The following is an 18,019-nucleotide window of genomic DNA, read 5'->3' as shown; positions in this document are numbered from 1 at the left end:
CTTCACAAAGAAGGTTTAACTGCAGCCTTTTCCTTCATGCCCTTCCAGAGGTTTGGGAACACAGGGCTTGAAAATTAACACTAATTAACATTCCTCACAGAACCAGAACCTGGCGACACTGGGGCTCCGTCTCCCACAGACTAATTAATTAAGTCAGAAGGTGCTCTCAAGTTATAGTCAAAACTTGTACATTTTATTCCCAATTCACAGGGTTATTTGCACAGATGGAACACAAAACTCAAGAAGAAAGGATGTGGATGAATAAAACATCAGCATCTTTGATCAAACACACTACAGGGTACAGAGTCTTCCCTTCCTACAATAGTCTCATCAGCAAGAGCATCTTTAGACAAATATTATAGCAATGGACTACAGACTTTTTAAGCAAGTTACAAGATAAATGGAGAAAACCAGCAATTCTCAATGGGTGATTATGTCCTAAAAATGTGTCAATTTATCCCTCTGTATTTCAGAATGTTCGTCTGCACCATCCCTGGCAAACCCGGCAGCAGCTCCGACTGCCCTTCTCCGAGCACGCTCCGGGCTGTGCCCCCAGACTGAACAGTCAGGAAAAAAGCTCTGTCCGAGCAGAGAGCTCAAAATAACATTGAAACGGAAAAATTCCACTTCCAATAAAACCATGATACTGTACATTAAACATCTTGAAAAGACATAGAAAGGATAACATTGAGCTTTCAGAGACCAGTCTATCAGAGTCCCTAATTAAACACCCAGCTACTTAAACCACTAAATTGAAGAGTTTTAATTACCAGTTGGGTGCATGGACTTTAGGTGAAAAAGAAGTTCCAATAGAGCCTTCTATGACTGCTGCCACCCATCGATTTGCTGCAGATACTTTAGAGCACAGCCATTATTTCAGCAGAATATTAATTTTTTTTTTACACACTACTTCAATTCTACAAATTTCGCAGGAATGACAAAAATCTAGTTTACCACAGGAAAAAAAAACGCAATTCCCACCGTTCTTGAGACTCCAAAAGAAAGATGCCTAGACATGATCTTTTGTAGCCTGCAATGTTCTTGCATTCCAGCTGTGCATAACCTGCAGGAAGCTTGCACAAGACAGGCTCCTGCTTTTTTTAGGGCAGGACTGGGATACCTGCATCAAGGAAGGGAGATGTTATCTAGATGGGCTGTGGCTTGACTTGCATGAATGCATAAACATTCCCTGCCCTTTTGGCCACATCCTGCTAACTCGTCCCCAACTGAAAGGCCCACAGAACAGCTTCTTCACAATTTTTCCATGGGAGCAAGAACTAGGACAACATCTTTATTCATGCACTCTTGAAACATCGTGGGTTTGTGTTCGGCTTTTCTGGCTTGTTCATATACACAAGTCAAGTCAAAGTTTAGTCCTACCTCTGGGAGAGAAAGAAAGAACCATCAGAACTGGCAGACACTACATTATACTTGCAATGAACTGGATTTTCAAAACAAAAAAAAAAATTAAACTGTGCTATACATAAATGTTGAGGCACACAATATAAGGACATGCTGACACAATAGTAAAGGAATAGTTACTGTTACTCTGCAGTCTCAAATCACTCAGCCTGGGCTCGGAGATGTTCTCCGCCCTCCTCCCACTGATCCAGCTCTAATCCCAGCTGGACTAAGGTGACCATTAACGACCTTGCAGGTCCCTGACAGAAACAAACCCTGCCTTCCCCACCAGTCATGAAGACCCCTTTTAAGCAGGATTTAGTCATGAAGACCACACAGATGAAGCTGAAAAGGGTGGGGGGTTCTGCTGTTAGAAGCAGAAAGCTGCAGGATAATTCACAGCTCAGCTTACACAGTGTAAGAGTGTATCAAACTAATTAAGTGCTTTACAGAGCGTTTTTTTCTTTGAGTGTAGAACCTCCTCCAGTGCCAGGAGGCAGCTCCATCTCTGAATGTCACCAGCAAAGCTTTGTCACCTCCCACAGAACCACTGCTGGCGCCAGTTTTGATATGGCACCTATAAATTGATAAGGTGACACTATAAATTTGATTCTATTAGCACCTTCAGTTGTTGCTTTTATGTAGTTCATAACCCCGCTAATAAAATCTGAATTATAACCATAGGACAAGTTCATCCAGCAATAATGAAAGTTAATGGTAAATAAAATTCAATATATTAGACTAAAACTTATGCTTATCATTCTCATTTTGTCTTGTACCCCTTTAAAACTGTGAAAAGACATTTATTCAGATATTAAATGAAAAATTCCTGCCTTTACTGAAATACCATAGGAAGGATTTTACTCCATAAGGGGTGCATAGCTCTATTCCTAACCATGCTTTGGAGTCAAATTCTAAAGCTACAATAATTCCAGTGGATCAGTATTTCCTTCATTTTTTTATTACAGCATGTTTGCTAAATTTACAGCAAGCAGAAAATAAGCTGGGTCTGTAGTTATTTTGATCAAAACATCGATGTTTTAAAGGTAGTACACAATATTTGTTAAAAAGAACATATAAAAATACCTTTTTAGAAGCCTCTATAAGAAAGGAAATACAAAGTTTAATCCCACAACTTTCCTCTGCTAGAGCTGCACGCTACTGCTACAGTTTTAAATAGACTTTTTGCTGTTTTTTTAAACTATACATCCAGGAAAGTCTACAAAATTAAAGGAACGTGCATATAAATGATTGCATAGCAGAACATGAACATTAACTGCAAACAGTAAAGAAAAAGTTAGAAATACTATCAAACGTACAAAGATTCTACGATCAAAGCCCTAAAGCACGTTCCAACACTCCAAAGCCATCTGCACTTCTTTAAAGGCCCTGCTGAAACACTAAAGCCAAACCCTAAAACATTTCTCTAAAAAGGAACTTTTGGAAATCAATGTCTTTATATGCTAGGACATCAGACAGCGAGGAACACTAAATGTTTGATGCTGGCTTTTGAAAGTAAATAGAAAAAAAAAAAAAAACCAACACCAAAAGCCATTTCCATAACAAAGGATGTTGCCTTCTAGAGAAATACTGGTGAGATTACACACTGGGTTTGTTATTTTTCACATTCATTTTTCTAAAGATACTGTATTAGTGATAAACTACATAGCTAGAGATGCAGCTCTTGTTCATATCCAACTCCAAAGGTTTGTTCTGAAGTAAACCAAAATCTTGTAACCAAACCACTATCAATTCTGAGGAAGGAGTGATTCAGACTTGCTTGACCAACTGCTTTTTGCTGTGTAAAAGCAAGCCTGGTTACCCAGGAAGAGAGATGGCTACGGTTTGATACCTATGAATACACCAACTAACCACAGGAGTCATTGGCATAAAAGTTTAGTTCTTATATACTGTACACACACAACTCGAAACAATCTACTTGTATCTAACAGCAGGAAAACTAAGCAATTTTATGGTTAACTGCTCACTAAAATTTAAAATAGATACAAAAACTGCATAAAATGTACATACAACCTAATAATTCAGTTGCTCTGCCGTTTGCTGAAATCTGAATTTGATTTTCCATTTCAAGGTGGGTTTTTTCCCCCCCCTCACACCTTTAGTAGCAGCCGGGCCAAAGGCAGTGAAGCCTCTGTCCCGACACGTCACGACACTGCACAGCCCAACTCTCTGCCCGTGTTGTACATGCAGTGTCAGTACCATCTCTCCAGGGTTAAAGAGAAATCTCCAAAATAGCTCTCCAAAGGGCTCCAATTACCACCCTACTGGTGCTGCTGGTGGGCACGGAGAACACCGAAACCTGCCCCGGAGCCATGGGAACAAACTGCCAGGCTGATTTCCCAGCAGCCAGTGTTGCACTACAACTGTCCAGTTTTCTGTTCTCTCACAAAGTTTAGCGTCAAAAGAACCAGTTAAACAGTTGGTTTAACTGCTCAGCACAAACTGGTACCAATTTCTCTATGGGTGTGACATTTGTAAAAGGACAATGTTGCAAGTTACGATCAATCGACTCATCACCAATATCTAAGCATTAAAAATGCAAATCTTTACAAAAATATACATAGAGACACCACAACCAAATCAGTAGCTGCCCATGACATGTAACCAAGTGGACATTCTCTCTCCCTCTCTCTCTGTCTCTCTCTCTCATTCTGTGGCTTCTCAACACTGTTTTAATTTTAACCATTGTGGGCTACAGGGAAAACTGACAAAGAAAATATTTTTTAGCACTGTTGCAACATCATATTCCTGATAATTTAAGTAAACTGAACTGTGTGTAAATGAATCTTACATGCCTAAACCAACATGGAAACACTGTTAGTGGCCACTGGACTTGGGACTAGTCCAAGACCTCGATCTGGATTTTGACCTAGATCTAGAATGTGATCTTGACTGTGATTTGGATCTAGCTGGTTCTTTTTTTCTCGACTCCTTCTCATATCTTGAGCTGGACTTATAGTGTGTTTTAGAATCTGTTTTAGAGGTGCCTCTAGATTTGGTGTGAGATGCAGACCTAGACCGTGATTTAGCCTTCATTTCTTTCTTGGGCTGTGACTTGGATCGTGATCTTGAATTGGACTTAGATCTTGAAAAAGATCGATTGCGGTGTTTGAACCTATCAGAATAAAGGGGAGAGAGGAGATTTGAATGTAAAAACACTATTCTTACACATCTAGTACATCAAAAATTGTTTACCGTTTTTGCAGGAGAAACTTTTTTTTTTTTTTTAAACCTATAGTTAAAGGAATACAGTGATCTAGCTTTCAATTCAAAGGGTGTAAAAAGTGTTTTACCTATCATTGTCCGAATGGCTTCTGCTACGACGAGGTCTTCCCGTAGGTCTACTGCTAAAAAGGTACATCAGAAAAAGTAAACGGTGACAAATACCTATGCAGATACACAAATGCTTCAAAAATTAATTTTCAAGCTGCGCACTTTTAAATTATTCTCCAATGAAGCACAGAGCCATTTTCATTCACTGTCTCTGATCTGATGCAGCATGCAAGATATGCAACTCCCACAGGTTACTCCCACGACAGAAAAGGATTATTCACAATTTTATAACAATTAAACAGTCAATGTGGTGTTTCTCCTCCAGCAGGCTGCTGTGCAGCTGAGGCCAAACACACACTACACACTTACTTTCTGGGACTATAGGATCTTCTATAGCTGTAATCAAAGGAACGACTCCTAGACCGTCTCCTCTCGTAACTCCGACTCCGGGATCGCCTGTATCTGTCGTAGTCATCGTAACGAGAGGAACTGTACAGGTTTCTCCCTTCCTTGGCTTTCATTTGATTTGGTGCTGTAAAAAATAGCAATACATAAGTTGAAAAAGCTGCCCTACTTTCCCCCTTAGTGACTAATCCATATATCTGGTGTTTAGCAAACGCTCGTTTGTGATTCTATCAGAGATGCTTACGAAAGGACACGAGAGGCCACTTTATGCTGCTTTAACCACTGGACAAAAATTAATGCAGCCTCGTGGGCATTATAAATCTAGAAGAAAAACCAAACAAAAAACCCCTCAAAAACAGTAAGAAAGGACTAATGCTCCATAAAACCAGAACACAGAACTGGCAGAGGTGATTTCAGGCCAGCTGGAAACTGGTATGTCAGGTCAAACCCATGACTGAGACATTCTAACATTCCTGAATTTACCCAATGAGTGAAAGCTAACAGGGAATTAATTAAACACTCATTTTCCTGATTACACAGCACCAGGCATCACACCTGATCCACAGCTTTCTTTAATGACTAAAAGCCAGCTTATATGGAGGCATCAGTGGATGCCCAAGAGAAGTTTGATTCCAAAAGGACCCCTCAGTAAAACAATGCACATTCAATCTGTAGCTTAGTTATTAATTAAGAATGAATGAACTTATTAGTGTTCCATTGTATTTCCTCTAAACAGCACAGCTCTCTTTTCTTTGTATCAAATCCCACTCTCATTCAAACCCAAAGACCATGCTCTAAGTATTTTAAACATCCCACACTGTAACAACCACTGTACTAAATGCCTTTAACTTTTATGCTTAAGTGCTGCTGCTTACAACACTAAGGGAGATTTAGTTAATGTTGTTCAGAAGCTTATTAGAAATCCCAGTGTTTATACACAGGACAGAAACTTGTCCTTTAGAGTGTAAAATTTCCATTGACTTCAATAAAAGTTAATTGTGTGTATTTGAGGGAAAACTGGACAGTCAGGTTGTTTCTCTGAGAGCTGTAACTAAAGATCTTTAAGGTACTTTTATTCCCAAGCAGCACACAAGTATTACAGTCCTGGTTTAGATCAGCAGGTTTGTGCCAGGTTTACCAAGAGCATGTTCTGGTTTTATATAATATCTGTACCTCCCTGAAAATTAAGACTATGTACAGAAAAAACCAGATTTAGAAGACCTCAGTTTCCTTTACAGTTATCTGTTCAGAAAAGCAGGATTCTGTTCCCTGTTGAACTGAGATACCTTGAAATTTACTTTTATCCTGAAACCAAATGGAAATGAACACGTTACCTGAATCCTGGGAATATCAGAGAACTGCACAGAATGCTCCTAAGAATGACTGTGCCAAGTGACTGTTGCACTTAGTTATCTGTTTATAACTAAAACGAGTCATTAATAGTTACTGGATAAAAAGCAAAACATCCACATGCTATTTATATACAAGTCAGAACACATCAGAACAACCAGTAACACGTGTAATGCTGTCTGGTGCTGAAATGAAGGGTAAAATCACAGTGTGGTGAAACACACACAAGGCACTTACTCTTGCGATCCCCCTGTGCAAACTGGATTTCTATTTGCCTTCCACAAATCCACTTTCGATCCAAATTGTGGAGAGCATCCTCTGCATCACGGACATCTTCGAATGTGGGGAGTGTTAAGGTACTTGGGAATTTGAGCAGTTTACACATTTGGTATTTAAAATAAAAATAAAAGTCAGTTATTTTCTAATTTTACAGGCGGCTTTTTTTTCACGTTCTTTTGTCATGCTACACTACGCACTAGTGAATTATTTTTTTTAATTAACCACCAGCTGAGAACTCCTGTAATAAAATTAAACTCTCATAATATGACCATGAACTTATCCATCAGCAAGCAGTTGCTATGTGATACTCTAACTTTTCTCTTCTCCCACTTGTACTTATGCAAAGAAAATAAAGGTATCCTTTTCCAAGTACACTTATTAATGGTCATTTAGTTCTCTCCACTGCACTGAGTTTATTAAAATTAAACCCTATTCCTAAATTACGTTGGACGTACCAACAGTAAATATCAACGTTAGAACTGGGATAAAGCTTTACCAAAGTGGTTTTAAATTTCTGTGTGTACAGACCTTGCCCAGGCTGAGGTAAGAGCAGACCCTGCCAGCCCTGCACTGTCAGGCAGGGCCATCGTGCAGGGTCACACATTCATTCTCATGCTGCAATTCGCACACCTGCTCCAGCTACGGGACCCAAACCAACGAGTTCCCTTCTCCTCGAGGCAACTCAGTTCTCAGCAGCATCAGCTCTGCAGAAGATCAACTGCCCTGCTGTAGCATCTCCCTCGATAAACCCGATTTCATTCAGACCACAGTTACAGGAGCACTCACAAGAGAAATATTACAGGTTTTGTCAATGGACTAAACCAGAATAATTCATCAAATTACTGCTTACATGACAGACAGAAGAAAAACTGTTATTCTGTAGGATACATCAGGTATGACTCCTTTAATCTTGGCCACCATTCAACTTCATCTTGACCTTTAACTCTTTAAGTGCTTGTCAGAAGGACTTGTCATGAGATGCTTGGCCAAAAATGACAGATGGCTTTATCTTTTACTTTGAAAAACAACCTTTTCCCCCTTTTGTAGATAAAGCGAAGCTTTGTCTCCCATTATGGCTTGTCCTTCTTCCAGCTTTTCTTTATTTTTTCTTTTCCCAAACTCTCCCTTCTCTTCAAGCCTGATCCTTAAGAGGTCTTTGGCTTGTCTACTTGCCTTAATTGTTGAACTCTACTCTAAAGGTTCTTTCATGCTTTCTCTTTGGGGTCGCCATTACTGTACAGCTTTACATTCTGAGGCAACAACAGAGGACAGCAAATTAGGGGACAATATTAAAGAGAGAAGTTCACCTAATTTTTTATACAATCTGATTTTGATCAAGTGATTCCAGTTTCCATTTGTTAAATTAACAATATATTATATTGGAATACCAGCCACATTTTGCTAAGCACAACTTTACTTACACACCAGTGATAATTAAAACGTGGCAGACAATTTTGAGTCAGTGATAAATTTGCATTTAAATCATATAATATTAATTTCAGTGACATAAGCAAGCTTTTATATTACTGGACTTGATTTAAGTTTTGCAAAAAAGGCAAAGAACAATTGAGAGAAGTTAATCTTCAAAAAATAACGAAACACCACGACATAAGTAAGACACTTATTAGATACAACACAAAAGTAAACTGCTTTTTCATTTAGATTGGTTACCTCTTACACAAACTTGAATTTCAAACTTCAACACCCCTCACTAATGAGCCATCTGAAGAAAGGATATTGAACATAAGCAAATCCTCTGGGACGGCGAGTGTAGAAGTCAAGTGGAACGTAAACATCAACTATAGGCCCATAACGACCAAATTCACGGCGCAAATCTTCAGACCTGGAACATCACAAACAGCTTATATGTTTTTTTCCACTGTTTAAAGTGTTACAAAACATCCACCAAATTTTTAAAAAAATAAAAATAAAAATCTACAATCAGTAAGACCAACTCTGGTTTTTGGAAGCAGTTGGGAGAGGAGAAAAGTAGCAAAACATTTTGGGAGGGGAAAAAAAGTGTTTGAGCAATTCAGCGTTGGGAGAACACTGGGATTCTCTGAATCACTCAAGACTCTATACCCTGGCAGTTGGAAACCAGCCTTCAGCATAACTCAAAGAAGTATCAACTGAGGAGTGATGCACATCAGTTAATTCAAAGCAGGAGGTACCAGCAAAGGTGGGCAGAAAGCGGGGAAAAAAAGGACTGTTAATTATTATTATTATTATTCAAGTACCTCAAGTAGCTCAACAGTCATTTTGCAACACCCAAACATCAATTATAAGATCCAAATAAACATTACAAGAATAAACCAGTCACCCAAACTCATTTGCATAGAATAATCAATACTTACAACCACATCAAATAGAACAGATCTCGAGTGAGCAACTACTCATGCCCTCAGGACAGTTTTCCCAAGGAATTGGCTTTAGAGACCTTGGACAAAACCGTCCAAGTGCAACTATCCCTGGAACAACCACTCTGTCCTCAACAGAGAGGTTTCTTAATCACATCAGCTTCTTTACATGTATTTTTGTGACATTTGAGGACAAAAACCTGTATGAGAAAGACTAATATAATACCATATTTAGAGGGTATAGTGAGTTACTACTGGTTTTTTAGTATTTTTACACTTCTTTTTCTCATCAGTTGTGAAACAAATCTCCACACAGTCAGTGCTGGCAGAAGGGAACTACAACAACCAGCACTGAGACCTCACAATGAAACCATCTCCAGGAACACTGAGCTACCTAATCACGAGCTTATGGTGAAGCCTCAACAGGATCCACATAATCTTAAAGAATTTGGAAGTAATCGTCCTCCTCATCTGTTCTTACAGTAAATTAAACGACTGGAAAGAGAAAATTCATGCAAAAAAAAAAAAAAAAGGAAAAAGTTTATTTTGAAGCTATTTACACTTTTGATCACAAGGTTCCTAATTCATTCCATTCCACCGTGCCCACGCTGCTGTTATTTGCTGAGCAACTTTGATACAAGTCGTCCAGGCAGAGAGTTGGAAAAGTTGCATTTTGTAGAATTATATCTCGGAAGGGACTTCTATAAAAATTCTACAAAAAAATCAACAACACACGAGTGCTCTGACACGGGCACTCCGCACCAAAATGCTCTATAAATGTCCCACAACTGACGAGACTAAAGGAACACGATAAACTGCAAAAGAGGAATGGAGAAAACTAGCAGCTTACTGAAAACACCTAAATAAGAACCCGTGTGATGCGCACTTCGAGATTATTTTAATTCCCTGTGAGGAGTTCTCTCACTGCACGTTCTTAGTCCTCACGGGGTCTCGCTACAACGCGGTTATAACGGAGAACAAGCGCCGCTTCCCCCGCTCCGTCCTGAGCATTTAACGCAGGAACATTCCACCTGAACCGGCTGCGGTTCCCGCACTAACGGAACCGGCCACGCCAGGCATTTTGGGGCATAAACGCGCTATTTTCTCACAATCTAACTACAACGCTGCTTTTTCAAGAAGAGCATTCCCAGCTTCAGCGGGCCAACATCCCGCTTGGAACCTCCCGCTCAGCGGCGGGTGCGGGAGTCTCCACTTTCTCGCGGCCCAGCTTTGTTCTGGAAGGCGCTGTTTGGGAAAACGGGATCCTCGTGGAGAAGGCGGGGAACGGGCAGCACCGCGAGGAGCGCAGCGAAATGGACGGCAGGGAGAGAGGAGGGAGGGGGACAGGAATGCGGGGGGAGAGAGAGAGCGGGCCGGGCTCGCCGCGGGGGGACCCCTGCGCGCGCGGCCTAGCGAGCCCGCCAAAGCCTGCGCGAGCCCCCGCTCCGCCCCCACTCACCGGGTGTCGTCGGCCACGTTCCGCACGAAGAGCGAGGTGTTGGGGGGCCGCAGGTAGCGGGACATGTCGGCGTCGGCGGTGAGGGGGAGGAAGGAAGGAAGGAAGGAAGGAGGGAAGGAGGGAGGGCGGCGCGGCCCGGGCGCGGCGGGAGCGGCTGAGGCGACCTGAGGGGAGCTGCACCGCCCGCCCGCCCGCGCGCCGCCTCTCGCGAGACTTCCCGCGCGCGCGGGGGCTTCCGGCGAGAGCGGAGCGCGGCGCCAAAACCTGCCCCCTCTCCCTCGGTGGGAGCCGCTCCGCGCATGCGCCGAACCCCAAACCACGCCCCTCCTATTTAAACCACGCCCCTCCCCTAACGGCGGTCACGCCTCCTCCGCTCCGCGCATGCGCCGAACTCGATCTCCCCCTTCGCCACGAGCGGGAGCGCGCGGTCCCGCGCCTCGGCGCGCACCGCGCGTGCGCGGTACGCTCCCCGCGCGCCGGGCCACGAGCGCTCGCTTTTCCCGCCGAAAAGGAGGAGAGGTGCGGGTGAGGGCAAGATGGCGGCGGAGCCCACCCGTGAGGGGAGAGGGGGCTCCCGCCTCACACAGCTGCCTCAGGGCGCCATGGCCCCCTCCTGTGCGCTCGTGTGTACTCCTGTGTGCTTCTGTGTACTGCTGTGCACTCATGTGTACTCCTGTGTGCTCCCTGGTGCTCCTGTAATATATGTATTTCTCTGTATACTCCTGTGCACCCCTGCACCGCAAACTGAGACTGTGTGCTCCAGTGGACTCCTGTGCACTCATGTGTGCTCCTGTAATATGTCCTCCTGTGTACTCCTGCACCACAAACCACAGGCCCTCTTCCCTCACTCTTGAGCCACTTGAGCTCCCCTTGAGCCACTTCCCGAGGCGCAAAGGATTGCAGTTCTCTGGCCCCCGTTACCCACAGTGAGCCCCGGGAGCTTTTATTGTACTGTTGCAAAATGTAGAAGAAATTCTTTGCGGGGAGAGTCATCAGATATTGCAATGGGCTGCCCCTCGACTTGTTCAAGAAGAGGCTGGATGTGGCACTCAGTGCCATGGTCTAGTAGGTAAGGTGGTCAAAGGTTGGACTCCATGACCTCAGAGGTCTTTTCCAACCTAGTTAATTCTGTGATTCTGTAATATGTAAAAATTTTCTTAGGAGGGGATGTTCTTTGGTGTTCGGTCTTTGTATACTTTTCATGCCTGATCAGCAAAAAGGGAGATTTAATCTGAAACAGAGCAGCCAACAAGCTCCATGTGTCAAAAACCCCCAAATTAATTGTTGGCAGAATTGCCTTGTTAAGGTTTAGGGCTGGACATACTTCAATGATCTCAGACCTAGGGGGAGGTTAACAGAGCTTGGCGAGAAGGATGTTCCACTGATAGTGGACACAAGGAATGCTGAATTTATGGGCCACAAGGACATCTGGCAGAACTCCCAAGATAAGGAAGAAACTAATAAAGACAGCAACTGTGCTGAAATCAGATATTATTTCTTACCACCCTCGTGTGACTCACCACATGCAGGAGGAGAAATGGCAGATCTGTGACCAAACTGTCCCAGGATTTGATGAAGGGTTCAATAAAGTCTGTTTGCATTTCATGTGAGGGATTTTCAGCAAACTGCTGCTGGGACTGAAAGACTTGGAGTTGTTGCAGCCCTGATGTCTGCCACTAGTGGATTTTCACTTTTTCCTTTAATATTCATGAATGAAAACTGGTGGGTGGACATTGCTGTTCATATCCTGGCAATCTCACGCTCAGAATTGCACGGGTTTTACAGTTTTTGAATGACAGATGAAGTTCAATCACACACACAGGAGATGTGTGTCAGCTATATACACAACTCTTCCAAAAAAAAAAAAAAGAGGAGTTCATGGTGGTTATACACTCAGTGGTCTGTTCAGGACTGCAGAAAAGAGATGGGGGTCTCTGAATTTTTAGTAGATTAAAATTAAAATGGCTTAATATCAGTTAAAGTTCTAAACAGGATTAGTGTGTTTTTAGTGTGTAGTATCTACAATCTATAACTTGATAAATCACTTTTGTGTTCCAGTTGTCATTGATTGAGGTTGAATAGATGTGAGTTTGCCAGGCAGATTGTGTCAAGTGTGCTGGGAATATTTAGGTAGGTACTGAACCAAAATAACACCTTCATGTTTCTTTTCAAAGCAAACACACATATACACATTTTGCTTTAATGTCATCAAAGCAAATCCCTGTTGTACTGTAACAAGCTTTAAATGAGTAATGAATGATCTCTGCATTGGTTTAGAAATCAACCCGAAATGTCTTGTATTTTCCATCCTACATTTACAGATACAGCATTTGATCAGTGTTCTGTGAAGTTACTGTTGGAAAACCACACTGTGTGTTTGGTTTCAGGGTGTAGTTTGCAGCAGTTACCCAGCAACTCCCAAACAATGGTGGCGAGCTCTTGGATGGCTTTTTGCAGCTCTGGTGCTTTAAAGCAGCCTCCTCCTCCTCCCTGAGTTCTACCAGCCTTGATTTCTCTGCTGTTGATCTTATTTCTGTACAACTCTCCCATGGAATTTAATTCTGGCTGCAAAAGTCTACTTAGCATTAGAACTGCCTGGGAAGCAAAATGAACACAATGATCCTTTATGCCAGTAACACTCCCCATGAGAACAGCCTTATCCCAGAATAAGAATACACTTCCCAAGTTGCTTGTACCCCATTGTAAGTGTTACTAACTAAAACACAGCCTCCCCCTCACAAACTGCTCTTCTAGCACGGGAACATGTACACTCAGCACTCTTAATTGGAATGGAACCTCTCCATGAGGCTTTTAAATGGCATAATCAGTCCAGGAGCTTTGTTTTCATGGAGATCTTACACCCGGGACCAACTGTAAGAAATCTGCAGTGGCTTGTATAAGTATGAAATGGGGCTGCTGACATAACAGTAGGAGCTGATGAGCAGGGAACAGAGAAATGGTTCTAGGCACAGGTCCTGTGCATTTTATACTTCAGTAGAGACACAGAGTCTGAACAAAACAATCTGGTTTACTTGAGCTTCCCAAACTGGGACCGTGACAAGATCCTGGGAGTTCGTTGCAAACAGAAAGAATTTTTAATTCTCTTTGCTCTTGTAGTGCCTCATTTTTTTGTTAATTGTACTCATACGCAGTTCAGAATAGGAACAGCCACCCTATTATTACTTTGTAATTGTTAATGACTGTTAAATACATCAGAGCTTTTAGAATACCACTGTTTCCATTCCTGTGACATGTGGTGCAGATCAGCTCCACAAATGTCTGCTTGTTCTTTGCTGGCCAGGTTATAGAGAAAGTGGTTTAGTAGAAGACTGAACTTTATTTGACACAGGAACTAAAGCTGAATATGTTTGGTGAGTATGTAAGAAATCAAGAAGCATTTATATAGCTTTTGTCTGTTCCCAGCTATTATTGTGATTAACTGGAACATCATGATTTTTTTGTCCAGGTTTGGTTGTCTGGGAGGCAAACTTCTGTCACTCTGAGTACAGAAGGGATCTGTGAGAGCACTCAGGGAAAACAGTCCTATAATAATGGGAAGTGATGCAGGTGTGAAAGGAGAGCAGAAATCATAATTATTTCCTTTGTTTTTTTCAGATAACAAAGATCACACCTTGTGGAAAGTGCACTTTATTTTAGGTATGTAGAGATATCACAAAAGATATGGTCTGTCTTTAAACTTTCTTGCTTCTTCTGACCAGTGTTACTCCACCAGATGTTATAGTCTGTAGAAGACAAATATACATAATTTGTTTTCCACTTAGACTTTAGGAAATCTATTTGTAGCTAAGTGACATTTCTGTAATTCATGTATAAATCCATCTTAGTCCACAGGAAAATACAGTCACAACACCTGCCTATAAATATAACATTCATACCAGGGAAAAATGTTTACAGTACCAGACCTGAAGACAGAAAATCTAAATATAAATGTCATCATCAACTCCATTCTGTTGCTATCTTGCTTACTTAATGTTAGAAAAGTAGTTTTCTTACTCAGATGTTATTATATTCCTTTGGACCTTGTACCCTCTAAGACCTGAGGAAATTGTGTGTCCAAACCATATAACTTTTATGGAATTAGTTGTGCTCCTTGGATCCATCTTTACCCAAGGGGACACTTCATAGAAGCCCAATGAACTTCACTGTGGAGCAAAGCTCTTTGTCAGCACTAAATAATTTAGAGCTGAAGAACTTTGAAGAATTGAGGTGGAACGAGGGCACTGTGAATGTTCAGGTTTGACTCAGCCCTTACTGTCCTTTCAGAGGTGCTGCTGGAGCCAAAGCTGGGGGGGACACACTGCTGTGGTAATCCAGGGAATTTATAAGGAGCCTTCCTGCAGCTCAGCAGCTAAAACCCTTCACACTTCAGTGGAGTTGGCCCCAGGGTAGTAATTAATAAAGGGATTTGTTGAGCAGGATGTGTTAAATATATGAGCAATATCTAAAGGAGAATCATCTGCATTAGTCTTAATAAGAAAAATGAATAATAAAGAATGGTAATAGTGTTTTCCACTGTCTGGTTGGTTTGATATATTTAAATTCTGTACTTGCATGTGTAGGAATTCTGCAAGCAATGTGATTTTGGGACCAGGATTTTGAGCCTACACTAAGAGCTAATCAACCTGTTTTCCATCAGCATTTTCCTCAATGTTCTTAATTGTGTTATTTTCTAACACTTACCTCCACCATTTCATTTCCTTTAACTTCCTGCTCGTGAGAGAATTTATCTGATTTGCACACAAGCTTCCCGTTGACCAAGTTCACAGTGCACTGTTGGAACACAGATTTTGGGACTCAGTTAGAATCAGTACAGGACTAGCAAATAGAAAATAAACCATACTGCTGTTTCCTATTCACATCTGCTGATTTAAACGGGAGACCAGGGCATTGGAATGGGAGTTTTAGAAGACACATTTCTGCTGGTCGAAGGGATAGAAATGTTTGCTAACAGAAATGGCACAAACAAGTTTCACTCGTGCAGCAACTGAAGCACAGGGGGGAAGAAAGAGGTGCCCCATTCCTGAAATCCATTACCTTCAGCTTCTTGCCATCCATCGTGGTGATGTCGGCCTCTTTGCCCAGTGTGAAGGAGTTAGTTACAGATTGCTTGGGTGTTTTTGATGTCACAACAAAGTCGTTTCCTTTTTGCTGTATTTCAACGACAGGCTTGATGTCTTTGGCCACTTTGATGATGTCATCTGGCAACCCTGTAAAAACAGGCAAAATGGGACTTTTTCCCTTATGGAGCAGTTGTGTTGGTAGGAAACAGCAAATTCTGTTCTCCAGTGAAGGCACAAAAGATACAAACCAATCATAGGAAGTGATGTCCAAGTTAAAAAACAAATCCTGTTGTGGATTCTTCACTCCCCTGTGGGCATTTGGCTCCATTCCTTCTAGTCTGGGTAGATTTTGACATTGTGTTTGTTGATGGTGTGTCAGAATATGCGTTGTTTCTGTCAGTAACATGAGGACATTTCTCAATGACAAAACCTGTGTGTATTGTTGTTTTCCCAGGGAGATTGGAGGTGGATCTGCCTAGACAGAGCTGCAACAGTGTGAGTACCTCAGACTCCCTTATTGGGGTGTCCCTGGCATGATTTGAGGGTGTCATAGTTAACAGGAGAGGGGCTGGTTCAGGCACCATACTGTCAGCCTGGGCTCTTCTACTGGAACTGAATTTTACTCTCCTGAATATCCCTTACATCCTCTTAAAAACACCAATGGGAAGGTTTTTTCAGGATTGTCAAGAAGGTAAGTGCATTTTTGTTGAAGTAGCACCTTTCAATCATAACCATGAGTGGATTCCTCACAGATTACTGACATGTTAATCACTCACAGATCACTAACCAGCTTCACACATGGTAATCACACACAATTCCTGACCAGCTATCACACAAGTTAATCACTGGTGATTAACTGCAGAAAGGGCCTGAGTACCAGTAGCACTTTGGGAAGCTGAACACGTCATCAACAGCTTATTTCTAGTTAAATGTATTTATAAAATTATATGTTAATAAACACAAGTTCATTTCTAGCATAGCTCTTCTTTCTTGAGGAACTCACCTAACATCAAAATAGGAATTTGATGGTTATCTGTAGCCCTTCCACATCAATTTTTATGATTCTCAGCTTCTTTTCATGTCCAAATAAGACATAACAGTCTTAACCAGGCAGTGGGGGAGTTTATCTTAGGAAAAAAAAAAGTCAAAAAACCCCAAAAGCTGTGATGCAAAGTGTGTGGTGCAAATGATCTCAGGAGGAACCAGGCACTTACCCAGAGCTTTGAGAAAGGGCTCGAGGTTCTCCTGAGCGTAGACCTGCCAGGTCCCAGCGAAGGCCATCGTGTGCCACGGGGCGAGGGCTCTCCCTGCTCATTTGGGTGCTATTTATGGAAGGGGACAGGCCAGCCCAAATTGTCAGATGGCTAATTATTAACTGGGAAATAACAATTATTAATCATTTATTTGTTCTTAATGATCATAACCCCCAGTTCGTTCTGCTCTGTGGAAAGCCTTACCTTGACGTTGGGGGTGTTGTGGGTCACTGACCCCACTTCTAATTATCCATGATTGTTGTAAAGTGTTGCATAGCTTCATTTGTATTTTTTTAGTTCACAGCTTCTCTCTTTTATACATTTTACTGTGTTTTGAATGGAATTCTTCAGATAAAATGCCATAATTTATGATAGGCTGAGGTAATTACTGTTGCACTGCAGGAACTTCCTAATTATCACAATATTCTCTTGAACCATAAATGGTGAATAGTGAATTAATAAAATCCACAGCTATTTCTTCCAAAATTGTGGGTCTCCAATTGCTTGAGATGAGGGAAAAATCATGTTAGAGTGGGACATCAGTTATGACTCTATCCAGTAGATGTCAGTAATGTGCATCTAAATCTGAATTAAATTCAGTGTATTATTGCTGGTTTTCAACAAGCACTGCATACATAGAAGACAAAAGGTAAAATAAAACATGGAACGTTGCTTGGAGAGTGAATGCAGGAAGTAAACACGATGTGTTATTTTTTCCTCTCACCAGCTGCACCAGGAATTCTCACTCATTACAGCCCTCAAATGATATTCCTTGCTGTCTGTGCAGGTGTGACTGTTGATTTTGGAAGGCATTCAGTAGATTATGTGTCTTGCAGTTATATTGCTCAATTCAAACAGAGCCTGTATCCCAGGGGTGGGTGACCTCCCTGAGTTCGTACCTGTCAGTAATTCTTCTATTTAAATACAAAACCAACACTGAACTTCTTCTTAGAAATTCTCAACCTCCCTTTTAGTAAGTTTTAAAGAAAATTCACACACAAAGAGCCAGTTTTATAGTTACATTTACAGGACAGAATCCCTGAGTAGCAAGGATGAAGTAGTGCTAGGGAATAAGGCTGTTTTTGTGTGTGGAGTGTGTCCTGACTTCCCCCCACACACACTGACTGATTTCATCATGGA

At 41.7% G+C, this 18,019-nt stretch overlaps 2 protein-coding genes across 6 annotated transcripts; both read right to left on the bottom strand.

The window, feature by feature from the left end:
* Positions 1 to 166: 166 nt before the first annotated feature.
* SRSF10 (serine and arginine rich splicing factor 10) lies at positions 167 to 10,732 on the bottom strand. Of its 5 annotated transcripts, XM_017836545.1 has the most exons (7): positions 10,546 to 10,732; positions 8,468 to 8,572; positions 6,688 to 6,791; positions 5,065 to 5,227; positions 4,716 to 4,769; positions 4,436 to 4,537; positions 167 to 1,382 (listed from the first exon to the last, which is right to left on the bottom strand). In XM_017836545.1, exons 1-7 carry the CDS (start codon positions 10,608 to 10,610, stop codon positions 1,364 to 1,366), a joined length of 612 nt encoding a protein of 203 aa, XP_017692034.1. In that variant the 5' UTR covers positions 10,611 to 10,732; the 3' UTR covers positions 167 to 1,363. The 5 variants fall into 5 exon arrangements, with proteins under 5 accessions (XP_017692034.1, XP_017692036.1, XP_017692037.1 ...); XM_017836547.1 differs by lacking the exon at positions 4,436 to 4,537 and having other exon boundaries at positions 10,546 to 10,726; XM_017836548.1 differs by lacking the exon at positions 4,436 to 4,537 and having other exon boundaries at positions 4,716 to 4,766; positions 10,546 to 10,726.
* Positions 10,733 to 14,177: 3,445 nt separating this feature from the next.
* Positions 14,178 to 16,973, bottom strand: LOC108508054 (fatty acid-binding protein, liver). Its single transcript, XM_017836586.1, has 4 exons — positions 16,841 to 16,973; positions 15,601 to 15,773; positions 15,247 to 15,336; positions 14,178 to 14,288 (listed from the first exon to the last, which is right to left on the bottom strand). The coding sequence occupies exons 1-4, from the start codon at positions 16,905 to 16,907 to the stop codon at positions 14,238 to 14,240; spliced, it is 381 nt and encodes a 126-aa protein (XP_017692075.1). The 5' UTR covers positions 16,908 to 16,973; the 3' UTR covers positions 14,178 to 14,237.
* Between the last annotated feature and the right edge of the window lie 1,046 nt (positions 16,974 to 18,019).

This window comes from Lepidothrix coronata, unplaced genomic scaffold (assembly GCF_001604755.1).
Source record: "Lepidothrix coronata isolate B3197 unplaced genomic scaffold, Lepidothrix_coronata-1.0 Scaffold279, whole genome shotgun sequence".
NCBI lineage: Eukaryota > Metazoa > Chordata > Aves > Passeriformes > Pipridae > Lepidothrix > Lepidothrix coronata.
The sequence above is the reverse complement of the archived record's forward strand: the minus strand, read 5'-3'. Positions and strand labels throughout refer to the sequence as shown.